At 42.5% G+C, this 14,373-nt stretch overlaps 1 protein-coding gene across 1 annotated transcript in view; it reads left to right on the top strand.

The window, feature by feature from the left end:
• Positions 1–8,332, top strand: part of LOC133643109 (immunoglobulin-like and fibronectin type III domain-containing protein 1) — a 42,985-nt gene extending 34,653 nt beyond the window's left edge. Inside the window, exons 17-22 of the mRNA XM_062037523.1 lie at positions 421–729; positions 4,294–4,379; positions 4,452–4,644; positions 4,712–5,008; positions 7,500–7,826; positions 7,902–8,332. Of these exons, the coding sequence (XP_061893507.1) occupies positions 421–729; positions 4,294–4,379; positions 4,452–4,644; positions 4,712–5,008; positions 7,500–7,826; positions 7,902–7,906 (1,217 nt within the window). The 3' untranslated portion in view covers positions 7,907–8,332. The remainder of the gene's footprint in view (positions 1–420; positions 730–4,293; positions 4,380–4,451; positions 4,645–4,711; positions 5,009–7,499; positions 7,827–7,901) is intronic.
• Positions 8,333–14,373: the final 6,041 nt, after the last annotated feature.

Genomic DNA, 14,373 nt, shown 5'->3' with positions numbered 1-14,373 from the left:
AAAGGTAAAAAGGTAGACGTGTTTAAAAATCCTAAAATCATTTTTAAGGTTGTATTTTTTCTCTAAATTTGTCTTTCTGGAAGTTATAAGAAGCAAAGTAAAAAAATTAATGAATTTATTTAAACAAGTGAAGACCAAGTCTTTAATATATTTTCTTGGATTTTCAAATTCTATTTGAGTTTTGTCTCTCAGAATTAAAAATGTCGGGCAAAGCGAGACCAGATTGCTAGTAAATAAATTAAATTTTAAAAATAGAGGCAGCTCACTGGTAAGTGCTGCTATTTGAGCTATTTTTAGAACAGGCCAGCGGGCTACTCATCTGGTCCTTACGGGCTACCTGGTGCCCGCGGGCACCGCGTTGGTGACCCCTGCTCTATGGTATGTCGACGACTAAACAACAATCAAGTTCTCTCATTCCAGAAGTTCCAGGCAAAGTCACAGGCCTGAAAGTGGCATCCAGCGATTACACAACCTTGTCGCTGGCCTGGACTAAACCCAAGCACGAGACCGGGTCGCATGGTGAACCCCAAGGCTACTACGTGGAGATCAGACCCGTAGCCAGTTACGAATGGGTCCGTTGCAACGCCCTCCCAGTCACGCCCACTACTTACACCGTGCACGGGTTGATTCCCATGGCCACGTACTTTGTGAGGATAATCGCTACCAATTATGGGGGTGACGGAGAACCTCAGGGCTTTGACAAACCCATCATCGCCATGCCTCCTCCTGGTAAGACGGGTTTTGACCGACCACATTCAGATCACAATATGCTGGAAAATGATTCTAAATATAATTGTCCGATCTATGTCTGCTGCGTTTAGAATGTAAAAGTATAATAAAGTTGCACCAATATAGTCAGAAATATTAATAACATTTTTGATTATGGAATCAATGCAATCTTGACCAAGATGTTAGTTTTGGGTGTAGAGGTCCAAGCTCGTATTTACAATTTGGTCATGCTTGTAGAAACCATGACACTAGGCATGGGCTGGTTACCGGTTTTAATGTATACCATGGTATGTCGGTTTTAAAAACATTAAAATTCTGCTTATCATAAGCAACTTTGGGCTTACCGTATTTTCCGGACTGTAAGGTAAGGCTTACTTAAAATCTTTTTTTTCCCTCAAAACTCGACAGTGCGTCTTATATCCCGGTGCGCCTAATGTATGGAGTAATTCTGGCTTTGCTTACTTTTATTTGGTACATTGTGAAATGATAAGTGCGACCAGTAGATGGCAGTCAAACACAAGAGATACGTGTAGACTGTAATATGACTGAAGTAAACAACACAAAAATGTTATATGTTCCATTGATAATATACAAAAATCTATCATTTTAGTAGGACTTTGGTAAGCTATGAAACCACACCACTTGAAGGATTGTACTGTGCTTCAACATAGGAGTATTATTATGGTGTGTGTATAAGGTACGATATATTATCTGGTGTTTTTGTTTGACAATATTATGCAAAACCAACTTTCATTACCTTCTGATCTGTATTTCGGATCTGCATAAGTCCTGAAAATTTGCGCGCACGTCCGCCTTTGAAGTCCGTGTCGACACCGTAGTCGATAAGCTTCTTCTTTTCCTCTATCTTCTTGTTATAATGATAAATGATAAATGGGTTATACTTGTATAGCGCTTTTCTACCTTCAAGGTACTCAAAGCGCTTTGACAGTATTTCCACATTCACCCATTCACACACACATTCACACACTGATGGCGGGAGCTGCCATGCAAGGCGCTAACCAGCAGCCATCAGGAGCAAGGGTGAAGTGTCTTGCCCAAGGACACAACGGACGTGACTAGGATGGTAGAAGGTGGGGATTGAACCCCAGTAACCAGCAACCCTCCGATTGCTGGCACGGCCACTCTACCAACTTCGCCACGCCGTTATGTGACATTCATCCCCCACTGTTGCCATTTCTAATATAAAGTAGTGTAAAGTTCTTACTTATATCTGTCAGTAAACTCGCCATGAAAGCACTAAAACATACCGGTTTAGTGAGTTTACATTATCCACCCAAGGAACTTTAGTTATTAGAGAGTTCCGGTCGGACGGTTTTTCACGGGACACATTTCGGGCGTTGTTGTTGCACTAGTGAGCCACGGATGAGGAAACGCTTCTCCGTTATTGATTGAAGTCAAGTCTGAATGTCATTAAAACAGTTAGTGCCATCTTTTGACACTTCTTCCACTCCCGTCCTTGCACGCTACACCGCTACAACAAAGATGACGGGGAGAAGACGCTGTCGCAGTGGAGGCACGTAAATAAGACCGCCCACAAAACGGCGCATCCTGAAGAGACTGTCTAGAAAACGGCTTGAAGATGATGTGTAAAACATCATCTATGCAACATTTTGACCAAATAACCACCGTCACATGTTATGTAGACCACAAGGAAGTGGTCCGGTGCGCCCTATGGTCCGGAAAATACGATAATTTGCACATTTTTTGGTGCGTTTTTTCGGGCTTGTTTTTCAACCTGCAAGAGTTCATTAGGGCTTGATTTTCTTGATTTTTCATTGAAATGCATTTATATGACGTAACACAATGATAAAGCAAACATACAAACTTTCTGTATTTCCAGCTGAATGTTGATATCAATAGAATATCAATATAGGCCTACACTGTCTTGCTACATAATGTTGAGTATCCCTTATTTGGCAGTGAGAAGTTGAGTTGCCATTAAGCAACAGTAGACTGCATTAAGAACAGCTTTGTACTGTATTTATTATCATCTATTTAATAAGCACCTCCAAGTCCGAGTCCATGGTTCTCGCCCGGGAAAGGGTGGAGTGCCATCTCCAGGTTGGGTAGGAGACCCTGCCCCAAGTGGAGGAGTTCAAGTACCTCGGACTCTTGTTCACGAGTGAGGGAAGAGTGGATGGTGAGATCGACAGGCGGATCGGTGCGGCATCTTCAGGAATGCGGACGCTGTATCGATCCGTTGTGGTGAAGAAGGAGCTGAGCCGGAAGGCAAAGCTCTCAATTTACCGGTCGATCTACGTTCCCATCCTCATCTATGGTCATGAGCTTTGGGTTATGACCGAAAGGACAAGATCACGGGTACAAGCGGCCGAAATGAGTTTCCTCCGCCGGGTGGCGGGTCTCTCCCTTAGAGATAGGCTGAGAAGCTCTGCCATCCGGGAGGAACTCAGATTAAGGCCGCTGCTCCTCCACATGGAGAGGAGCCAGATGAGGTGGTTCGGGCATCTGGTCAGGATGCCACCCGAATGCCTCCCTAGGGAGGTGTTTAGGGCACGTCCGACCGGCAGGAGGCCCCGGGGAAGACCCAGGACACGTTGGGAAGACTATGTCTCCCGGCTGGCCTGGGAACGCCTCGGGATCCCCCGGGAGGAGCTGGACGAAGTGGCTGGGGAGAGGGAAGTCTGGGCTTCCCTGTTTGGGCTGTTGCCCCCGCGACCCGATCTCGGATAAGCGGAAGAAAATGGATGGATGGATAAAAACAAGTTATTTTTTGTTATTTATTCTAGAAACATAAGTTCCGCTTCCATTGTGTTTTGTTTAAAAATGTCTGTTCAACGGAAATGTAAGTTTTTGTCATGGTCCGTGGTCCGGATCATGTTTTGTGTTTTCTGTTAGTTTTGGACTCTTATAGTTCCTGTTTGTGCACCTCTGAATTTGTTTAGTTACCATGGCTACTTATTATTTTCACCTGCCTCTGGTGTTCGGGACGCTCACCTGTTTCTCATCAGAGGCATTATTCAAGCCTGCCTTTGCCAGTCACTCGTCCTGGCTTCTTTGTTTGCTTCATGCTCTCGTCACGTAAGTTTGGCTTGTCTCCTAGCCTATGCTAAGTTAGCTTGATTCGTGTTTTCTTTCGACTTGTTTTCTGTTCTTGGTAGTGCTTTGGTTTTTGTCAAGATTAAATCATGTTCTTACCTGCAAGTCCTGTCCGGAGTGTTCCGTTTGCATCCCGGGAGAACGAACCTCGCAGTAAGTTGCGACCCACACGTGACAGTTTTGTCTTCTTTCCAATAAGGACATTTCAAAATAACACAACTTAGGGCATTAATTATAATACCGCAAAGTGAAAGTGTGATGTTTTTGTCCAAGGTCATCATCCCTTCAGAATGTTATTCCGGCCCATGCCTACATCAAACAGTAAATAGTAGCACATGATATAGTTAAAAACCAAATATTTGATGCCGTGCCGACCCATCCGGAAGAGTTTTAAATGATCGTTCAAGAACCAGATATGAATGAAAGGTGATTAAAGTTTAAATAACAAAAAATGGTTTAACAGTGTTTTTGTTCCAACCCCTAAAGTAAGGCCACAGTTCAAAGATCGCAAAATAAAGAGCTTTGTGGTGGTGAAATCAGGAAATACCCTCTGTCTCAACATCCCCTTCGAGGTATTGTACTAGGTCGGAACATGATTGTGGTATGTGAGAAATATTTTAACCGTACTTGGCTTTTATTACCAGGCCTCACCCCTCCCAGAGGTCTTTTGGTTGAAGGACGGTGGTGCAGTGGGCAAACATGTCACAATTACCAACTTTGATAAAGGTTCTCAGATGTTGATCCCAATGTCTCAGCGGTCTGACTCTGGGGTCTACACCATCATGGTCAAGAACCTTGTTGGCCAAGAGAGTATAAATGTTGAAATTAGAGTAACAGGTAAATGTCAGGGGGCGGGGTTTCCTATTTGTTTGAAGTCAAGTCTAACCTGTTAATGTCATTCCAGATGACCCTAAGCCTCCGGGTCCACTGGAGCTGGAGCAGATAGTCCCGGGAACAGTGACTTTGTCCTGGGCGCCCTCTCCAGACGAGAAGAAGGATGACAGGTTGCACTACAGTGTATCCAAAAGGGATTCCTTTAAACGCACTTGGAAGACGGTGGCGAATGGCCTCTACAACAACAAGTTCACGGTCATTGACATTGTGCCCGGGCGAGAGTATCACTTTAGGGTGTTTGCTCAGAACGACATGGGCCCTTCAGTGCCAGCTGTGTCACCACCCTTTGAAATCCAGAAGGAACGAGGTGAGTGCTTCTAATGTCTGACGAAATTAGTACCCAGATTGAGAACTCAGAACACTGTTCTGATATTTTTCCAAACAAGGAAGATCATCGATATTGAAAGGAACGCATTGCTGATTTTAAGGACCTTGTGCAAGAACCCGAGTCAAAAATCCTCTATTTAACAAAGTTGTGTGGTTGTTAGGAAGCTTCTGCTAAAATGTGAAAGCTGCTCTATGTCACGGTCAGGTAGAGGCTTAGAGGGCGCTCTCGTTCAATTATTGTGACAAAGTGTATTTCTGGTCTTTTCATCCTCGCCCGGACAGAAGGACGGAACGGCAGTGCGGCTGGATCAAAAGAGACGTCGCTTTGCTGAACTAAAAGTTGCTTTATTACAAGCGAGTGTCATTATACAGGACTGCAGTACCTGGAGGATACTACTGAATCATATTTGGTTCTATACCGCCTATGTGCGTTTTATTCCATTTAACAAATTAAATTACTCAACTACTAAAATAATTTATAGCTGCAGCTAGGGTTGGACAGTACCGTATTTTTCGGAGTATAAGTTGCTCCGGAGTATAAGTCGCACCGGACGAAAATGCATAATAAAGAAGGAAAAAAACATATATAAGTCGCACTGGAGTATAAGTCGCATTTTTGGGGGAAATTTATTTGATAAAAGCCAACACCAAGAATAGACATTTGAAAGGCAATTTAAAATAAATAAAGAATAGTGAACAACAGGCTGAATAAGTGTACGTTATATGAGGCATAAATAACCAACTGAGAACGTGCCTGGTATGTTAACGTAACATATTATGGTAAGAGTCATTCAAATAACTATAACATATAGAACATGCTATACGATTACCAAACAATCTGTCACTCCTAATCGCTAAATCCCATGAAATCTTATACGTCTATTCTCTTACGTGAATGAGCTAATTAATATTATTTGATATTTTACGCTAATGTGTTAATAATTTCACACATAAGTCACTCCTGAGTATAAGTCGCACCCTCGGCCAAACTATGAAAAAAACTGCGACATATAGTCCGAAAAATACGGTATACCGGTACTAGTATAGTACTGCGATACTAATGAATCATATTCGGTACTATACCGCCTCTAAAAAGTACAGATTTTTTTTTTTAACAGGCATGACGGCGCATCATCACGTCGTGAAATTGCTAGTTTTACGAGCAGAGGAGCATGTTGGGCAGCGCGCACACACAGAGTACTTACAAGCAGACACAGTGTGTAGACAGAAAAGGGAGAATGGACGCATTTTGGTGTAAAAAGTAAAGATAAAGGTGAAGTTATAACACTGAAACACCCTCAGGAAGAGCTGCTTTAGCGGTGGTGTATATTGTAACCCGGAAGAGTTAGGGCTGCATGGGATTCTGGGTATTTGTTCTGTTCTGTTTATGTTGTGTTACGGTGCGGACGTTCTCTCAAAATGTGTTTGTCATTCATTCTTGTTTGGTGTGGGTTCACAGTGTGGCGCATATTTGTAACAGTGTTAAACTTGTCTATACGGCCACCCTCAGAGTGACCTGTGTGGCTGTTGATCAAGTATGTCTTGCAGTCACTTACGTGTGTGTTCAGAAGCCAAATACGACATGTGACTAGGCTGGCATGCAGTTTGTACAGGTTGTAGAGGGTGCTAAAGGCAGTGCCATCACGGCACGCCCTTAATATTGTTGTTTTGGTTGAAAATCGGCAGACATTCGAGAGAATAGTTGCCCTGAAATTCGTGAGTCTCCCGGAAAAGTCGGGAGGGTTGGTAAGTATGACGCTGTCAAGCGCCATTCATATAGAACTCGCGGGCCTCACTAACATTAAATGTTCATATTAAGGTGCGGGCCGCAAAATAATGTCTTGTGTGCCGCAATTGGCTCGCGGGCGGCGTGTCTGAGACCCCTGCTTAACATGGACTATGGTATGGAACAAACAAGACTTACTGTGGCATGAAACAACTAAGACTTACGTGGACACGGCATGAATCGAACAACTAGCATAAACTTGGAATTGGACATGAAAACGAGCAGCATGAACTATGGTATCGCATGAAACAAGCAATGGCGCCAGGACGACTGACTGGCAAAGACAGGCTTAAATAATGGTCTCTTGATTAGAGCAGGTGCGTGTCCCGAACACCAGAGGCAGGTGAAACTAATAAGTCGCCATGGTAACTAAAACAAACAAGGGTTCACAAAAACAGGAACTATATGGAGTCTAAAACTAACAGAACATAACAAAAACATGATCCGGACCACAGATCATGACTCAATTCTGACAGAACGTACATCTATTTTTTAGTAAGAAAGCCATGCGACTGTAGTTACAAGAGGCCCTGGCACTGTCCAGATTATTATTATTAGTGTATTTCAAAATGTCAAATGATTTTCCCAAGATAAATGAGGAGCAGGTTGATTATTTTCAGGCAAAGACAGAACAGCCAAACAAGATGACATTAAAGTCGGACAAATCCCCTTCATTGTGCTACAGAAAAGTTCAAAGTGAACATGCCGCGGACGAAGCCTTTGGACTTGTCGTCACCGGCTGCGTTCATCAAACGGCTGAGGCGACGCACGCCTCCGGAAGGTTACGAGTGCCACATGAGCTGCGCGGTCAAGGGCGACCCCACTCCGCGGGTGACGTGGTACCGCAACAACATCAACGTGAACACGGACGCCAACTACTTCATCAGCAACGTCTGCGGAGTCTGCTCCTTGCTCATTCTGAGGGTGGGGCCCAAGGACGGCGGGGAGTACAAAGTGGTGGTCGACAACGGTCGAGGATTAGCCGAGAGCTCGATGATTCTGTTCGTCAGAGGTGAATACTTACACTTTGGAACTCAAACTCACCCTCCTGTGTATACCAACCAATAACATATTTGTCATTTTGCAGAGTGAAGCAGCATCAGCAGCTTAGGGCGTACTCACACTACGCCAAGCACAAGTCCACCTTTTCCAATCGTACCAAAGGATGGGAAGCGTAACAAACCTGAGCACAGATCATACCTGGCAACATTTGCATTTCAACCGAAGTAAAACAGGGACTTTAACGACCAGAATTCTGGAATTTTACTTGGTGTTGGCTCGATTTGACTGTCGACTGATGCTCTAATGTAATCTCTTTACTATTTATGACAAAAAACTATTGAATTGAACGGAAGTCAATTGAATTCATTGCATTGAACTTAAGTTGAAGTGGGCCCAAGCACGGTACGATTGGTTTAGTGCATGACTACACCCTTAAACCCCTTCAACTCCAACATCTTCACTACAGTACATGACAAAAACCCACTACTGTCTACAGGTGTGATAAGCCAGTTCATGGAGAGCTATAAAAAAAACATTTAAATGGTCTTTCAATCAAGTGGTATTTGTGTTTTTCATTCAATACAAATTCCACGGAAAAGGGTGGAGTGCCATCTACGGGTTGGGGAGGAGATCTTGCCCCAAGTGGAGGAGTTCAAGTACCTCAGAGTCTTGTTCACGAGTGAGGGAAGAGTGCATCGTAACATCGACAGGCGGATCGGTGCGGCGTCTTCAGGAATGCGGACGCTGTATCGATCCGTTGTGGTGAAGAAGGAGCCGAGCCGGAAGGCAAAGCTCTCAATTTACCGGTCGATCTACGTTCCCATCCTCACCTATGGTCATGAGCTTTGGGTTATGACCGAAAGGACAAGATCACGGGTACAAGTGGCCCAAATGAGTGTCCTCCGCCGGGTGGTGGGTCTCTCCCTTAGGGATAGGGTGAGAAAATCTGTCATCCGGGAGGAACTCAGAGTAAAGCCGCTGCTCCTCCACATGGAGAGGAGCCAGATGAGGTGGTTCGGGCATCTGGTCAGAATCCCACCCGGACGCCTCCCTATGGAGGTGTTTAGGGCACGTCCGACCAGTCGGAGGCCACGGGGAAGACCCAGGACACGTTGGGAAGACTATGTCTCCCGGCTGGCCTGGGAACGCCTCGGGATTCCATGGGAGGAGCTGGATGAAGTGGCTGGGAACAGGGCCCCCACGACCCGACCTCGGATAAGCGGAGGACGTTGGATGGATGGATGGATGGAAGGATGAATGGATGGATGGATGGATGGAAACACCACGGCACACAGCTGCTTTGACGTCAATGGGATCCATTAAAATGCCAGAACTCACCTTTTTTTTCTGCAGAAGAAAACATTACACACTTTATTTCTTCTCTTTCTGCCATGACAAGTTTAACATCTTCAATAAACTAGATGAGGCAATTCCTGAAGAAACTGCGTGTGAATGCCCCAATGCTGAAGTTGAACTGAAATTCTGGAAAAAAAATTTGGAATTGTTGAAGTAGAGCACACAATTCCCCAACAGGCTGAATATTTTGAAGTCGGAACAGTTTGAATCAGATGAAAAATGTGGGTGTTGTGAAACTTTGAAGAATGTTCCATTCATTTTAATGGGTATTTCCAGAAAATTTGGGAATTTCGTGAAAAGTGGGAAGTTTTTTTTGAAAATGGTAAAAAAAAAAAAAAAAACTGGACTTGTCTGAATGAGTTGAAAAGGTCGGTGTTGGAATTTTTCAAATCGGTCAAGAAATGTTGAAGTAGTAACATGTTGAATGGACAAATGGTATTACGGAATTCCTGGAATTTCAGGAAAACCAGGAATTTTTTCAGTTCAAAAAACAACTTTGTTTTTTGTCCTGATTAAAAGGAATGTTTTGACGGTGGAACAGTTGAAATGCGTTGAAGAATGTGGGAGAAGTAGTCGCCAGAAAAAAGGGTGGAAATATGGCTTTGGAAAACCAGGAATTCTGGAAAATCCTGGATTTGTTTTTAACTTGGAAAAAGGGTAGTTTCAATTTCCAGGATGGTGGAATGTTTTGAAGGTGGAATGGTTTGAATGGGTAGAAGAATGTGGAAATGGTGAAAGTTTGAAAAATGGCCAATTCATTTTGAATGGGAAAAATGCACAAAAAAAGGAATTATGGGAAATCCGGGAATTTTTATTTAGAATTGTTGAAGCAGAGCACACAATTCCTGAACAGGCTGAAAATCTTGAAGTTGGAATGATTTGAATCAGATGAAAAATGTGGGAATTGTGGAATTTTAAAGAATGTTCCATTCATTTCAATGGGAATTTCAGAAAGAATTGGGAATTTTGGGGAAAACAGGATTTTTTTTTAAAATGGTAAAAAACTTGAATGGTCTGAATGAATTGGTGGTTGGTGTTGGTGAAATGGTTGGTGTTGGTGTTTAAATGTTTCAAATCGGTCGAGAAATGTTGAAGTAGTAACATGTTGAATTGAGAGATTGGGAAAACCGGGAATTTTTCTAGTTTAAAAAAAACGTTGTTTTTTGCCCTGATTAAGAGGAATGTTTTGACGGTGGACAGGTTGAAATGAGTTGAAAAATGTGGGAGGAGTCGTCGCCAGAAAAAAGTGTGGAAATATGGCTTTGGAAAACCTGGAATTCTGTAAAATCCTGGAATTTCTTTGAACTTGGACAAATGGTTGTTTGAATGTCACTAGTGCAACAACAACGCCGGAAATGTGTCCCGGGAAAAACCGTCCGACCGGAACTCTCTAATAACTAAAGTTCCTTCGGGTGGATAAAGTAAACTCACTACCACGGTATGTTTTAGTGCTTTCATGGCGAGTTTACTGACAGATATAAGTAAGAACTTTACACTACTTTACATTAGAAATGGCAACAGCGGAGGATGAATGTCACATAACAAGAAGAAGATTATCGACTACGGTCTGGCCACGGACGACAAAGGCGGACGTGTGCGCATTTTCAGGACTAATGCAGATCCCGAATACAGATCAGCAGGTACCAGAAGGTAAGAAAAGTTGCATAATATTGCGAAACAAAACAGATAAAATGTCTTACCTTATACACACACCATAACAATACTCCTATGTTGAAGCACAGTACAATCCATCAAGTGGTGTGGCTTCATAGCTTACCAAAGTCCTACTAAAAAAATTTTGACGGATTTTGAGCGCCGTGTGTAATGTTCTATAATTTCTATGGAACATATAAAATGTTGGTGTTGTTTACTTGAGTCATATTGCAGTCTACAAGTATCTCTTAGGTGTGACTGCCATCTACCGGTCACACTTATCATCACACCATGTACCAAATAAAATTGATTCGAGGTCGGTAAGCACAAGCAGAATTAGTCCGTGCATTAGGCGCACCGGGTTATAAGGCGCACTGTCGAGTTTTGAGGAAATGAAAGGATTTTAAGTGCGCCTTATGGTACGGAAAAGAACGGTATTTGCAAAAAAACGTACAAAACTTGTAACGAGACAGTTATAAATGAGTGTGTAAAATACATGGACACAGACAGTCATGTTACCTGGAGTCATGGAGTGTTCCAGATCTGTCAGGCATCAGACCCTCACCCAGGTTGGTCGGGCCCCAGCTTGTGTCCAGGCACCACACCCATGGATCGCTCCGCCTGATCCACGGCCACCTTGAAGCTACTTCTGCAGATCCTTGATGGCCCTCCGCTCCCTGACTCCTGTGATGCCCAGGATGTTGTAGGCCCTACAGAGGGACTGGCCTCAGAACCTTCCGCATCCGACCTTACTGGGCTCACATTTTACTTGCGAACCCGTTACTCCGACATTCTTCCACGAGCTTGACATCTTCTTCTCGGTGGCCTCCTCAATACGGCCCTCTAAGGAGATGGTTAATTCTAGGAGGACTAACTTCTACTAGCTTCTGAGATTAGCTCAAGTCCCCATACCAATATTTTAGTACCAGTACCTAAATGTATTTTGATACTTTTCGATACTTTTCTAAATAAACGGGAGCACAAAACATGTCATTTTTGTCTTTATTGTAACAACAAATGTTAGTGTACTTGAAACATATGTTTATTATTGTCATTTAGTCCTTAAATAAAATAGTCAACATACTAGACAACTTGTCTTTTAGTAGTAAGTAAACAAACAAAGACTCCTAATTAGTCTGCTGACGTATGCAGTAACATATTGTGTCATTTATACACCTATTATTTTGTACACATTATGAGGGACAAACTGTAAAAATGGATTATTCATCTACTTGTTCATGTACTGTTAATATCTGCTTATTTTCTGTTTTAACATGTTCTATCTACACTTCTGTTCAAATGTAATAATCACTTATTCTTCTCTTCTTTGATACTTTACATTAGTTTTGGATGATACCACACATTTAGGCATCGATTCGATACCAAGTAGTTACAGGATCTTACAATAAAATATAATACCTAATAAACCAATACTGATGAAGAAATACTGATGTAAAGGGTAGGTGTCACTCTGTTTTCTGTTTTAACATGTTCTATCTACCCTTCTGTTCAAATGTAATAATCACTTATTCTTCTCTTCTTTGATACTTGACATTAGTTTTGGATGATACCACACATTTAGGTATCGATCCGATACCAAGTAGTTACAGGATCATACATTGGTCATATTCAAAGTCCTCATGTGTCCAGGGACGTATTTACTGACTTTGTAAACATAATATGAATTTTAAAAAAGGAAAAAATATTTTGTGACGATAAAAATATCGATGTAATCATAGTAGTATCGACTCGATACACTGTTGTACTTGGTATCATTACAGTAGATGTCAGGTGTAGATCCACCCATGGCATTTGTTTACATTGAGGAGCGCTAGCTACATGTTTAGCTAATCCTCGTCCTGCAGTGATAATGCTACTTGTAAGAAACTTACTTTATTTGTCGCCATGGAGGCCAGGATTAGTGATTTAGAAGTAGCTAAAACACCGTGGATGGACGTTAGCCGCTAGCTAGCGAGCCATGTCTTAAAGCAGCTCTTCCTGAGGGCGTTTCAGACCAACCCACCCAAGTCGGCCGCCACTAGACCGCCCAGTACGGGGGCCACGGGAACCACCCACCCCACCCGCAGGGACCCCAACGATGGAGATGGAATAACCAGCAACCGCCCTGTCGAAGGGGAAAAAATAAAAAATTAAAAAATTAAAAAAATTATATATATAATTTTTTTATTTTTTTATTTTTTATCCTGCGGGTGGGGTTGGTGGTTCCCGTGTCCCCCTGTGATGGGTGGTCCTGCGGCAGTGTATATATATATATATATATATATATATATATATATATATATATATATATATATATATATATATATATATATATATATATATACATATATAAAGACAATTAAAAGAAGATCACAGACATCCTGACACACAGGGTCACTACCCCAGCAGCACCTCGGACTACTTTGCAGTGCACCAAGCTACCACAATAGACGCGGGGACTAGACCCAGCAGGGACTAGACCCAGCAGACCCGGAAGGGATGGACGTTGGGACCCAGGAGCTCCAGACACGGTAGCCTGGGGCGCCTGAGGTTCTTCAACATTTCTTGACCGATTAAAAATATTCCAACACCAACCATTTCAACTCATTCACAACATTCAAGTTTTTGGCCTGTTTCAAAAAAATTCCCACTTTTCCAGAAATTCCCAAAGTTTTTGGAAATTCCCATTGAAATAAATGGGACATTCTTCAAAGTTCCACAACTCCCACATTTTTCATCTGATTCAAATTAAATGATAAATGGGTTGTACTTGTATAGCGCTTTTCTACATTTAAGGTACTCAAAGCACTTTGACAGTATTTCCACATTCACCCATTCACACACACATTCACACACTGATGGCGGGAGCTGCCATGCAAGGCGCTAACCAGCAGCCATCAGGAGCAAGGGTGAAGTGTCTTGCCCAAGGACACAACGGACGTGAATAGGAAGGTAGAAGGTGGGGACACTCCGATTGCTGGCACAGCCACTCTACCAACTTCGCCACGCCGTCCCTGTTCCCAACTTCAAAATATTCAATCTGTTCAGGAATTGTGTGCTCTACTTCAACAATTATTTTTAAAAATTCCCGGATTTTCCAGAATTCGCAGTTTTTAGGCACATTTTCCCCATTCAAAATTAAATGCCCATTTTTTAACTTCCACAATTCTCACATTTTTAATCCGATTCAAACCGTTCCAACTCCAAAATATTCAGCCTGTTCAGGAATTGTGTGCTCTACTTCAACAATTATACAACAAATTCCCGGATTTCCAAGAATTTCCAGTGTTTAGGGACATTTTCTCCATTCAAAATGAATTACCCATTTTTCAGACTTCCACAATTCCCACATTTTTCAACCTGTTCAAACCATTCCACCTTCAACACATTCTACTAATCCTGGACATTCAAACAACCTTTTTTCCACCTTCAACACATTTCCAGGAATTCCTGTTTTTTCCCACCTTATTTCCAACCTTTTTTAGTGCGATGACTCCTTTCACATTTTTCAACCCACTTCAAGCGTTCCACTGTCAAAACATTCCTCT

The sequence above is a fragment of the Entelurus aequoreus genome, linkage group LG26, assembly GCF_033978785.1.
Source record: "Entelurus aequoreus isolate RoL-2023_Sb linkage group LG26, RoL_Eaeq_v1.1, whole genome shotgun sequence".
NCBI lineage: Eukaryota > Metazoa > Chordata > Actinopteri > Syngnathiformes > Syngnathidae > Entelurus > Entelurus aequoreus.
Note: the sequence above shows the minus strand (reverse complement) of the source record. Positions and strands in the feature narration are given on the sequence as shown.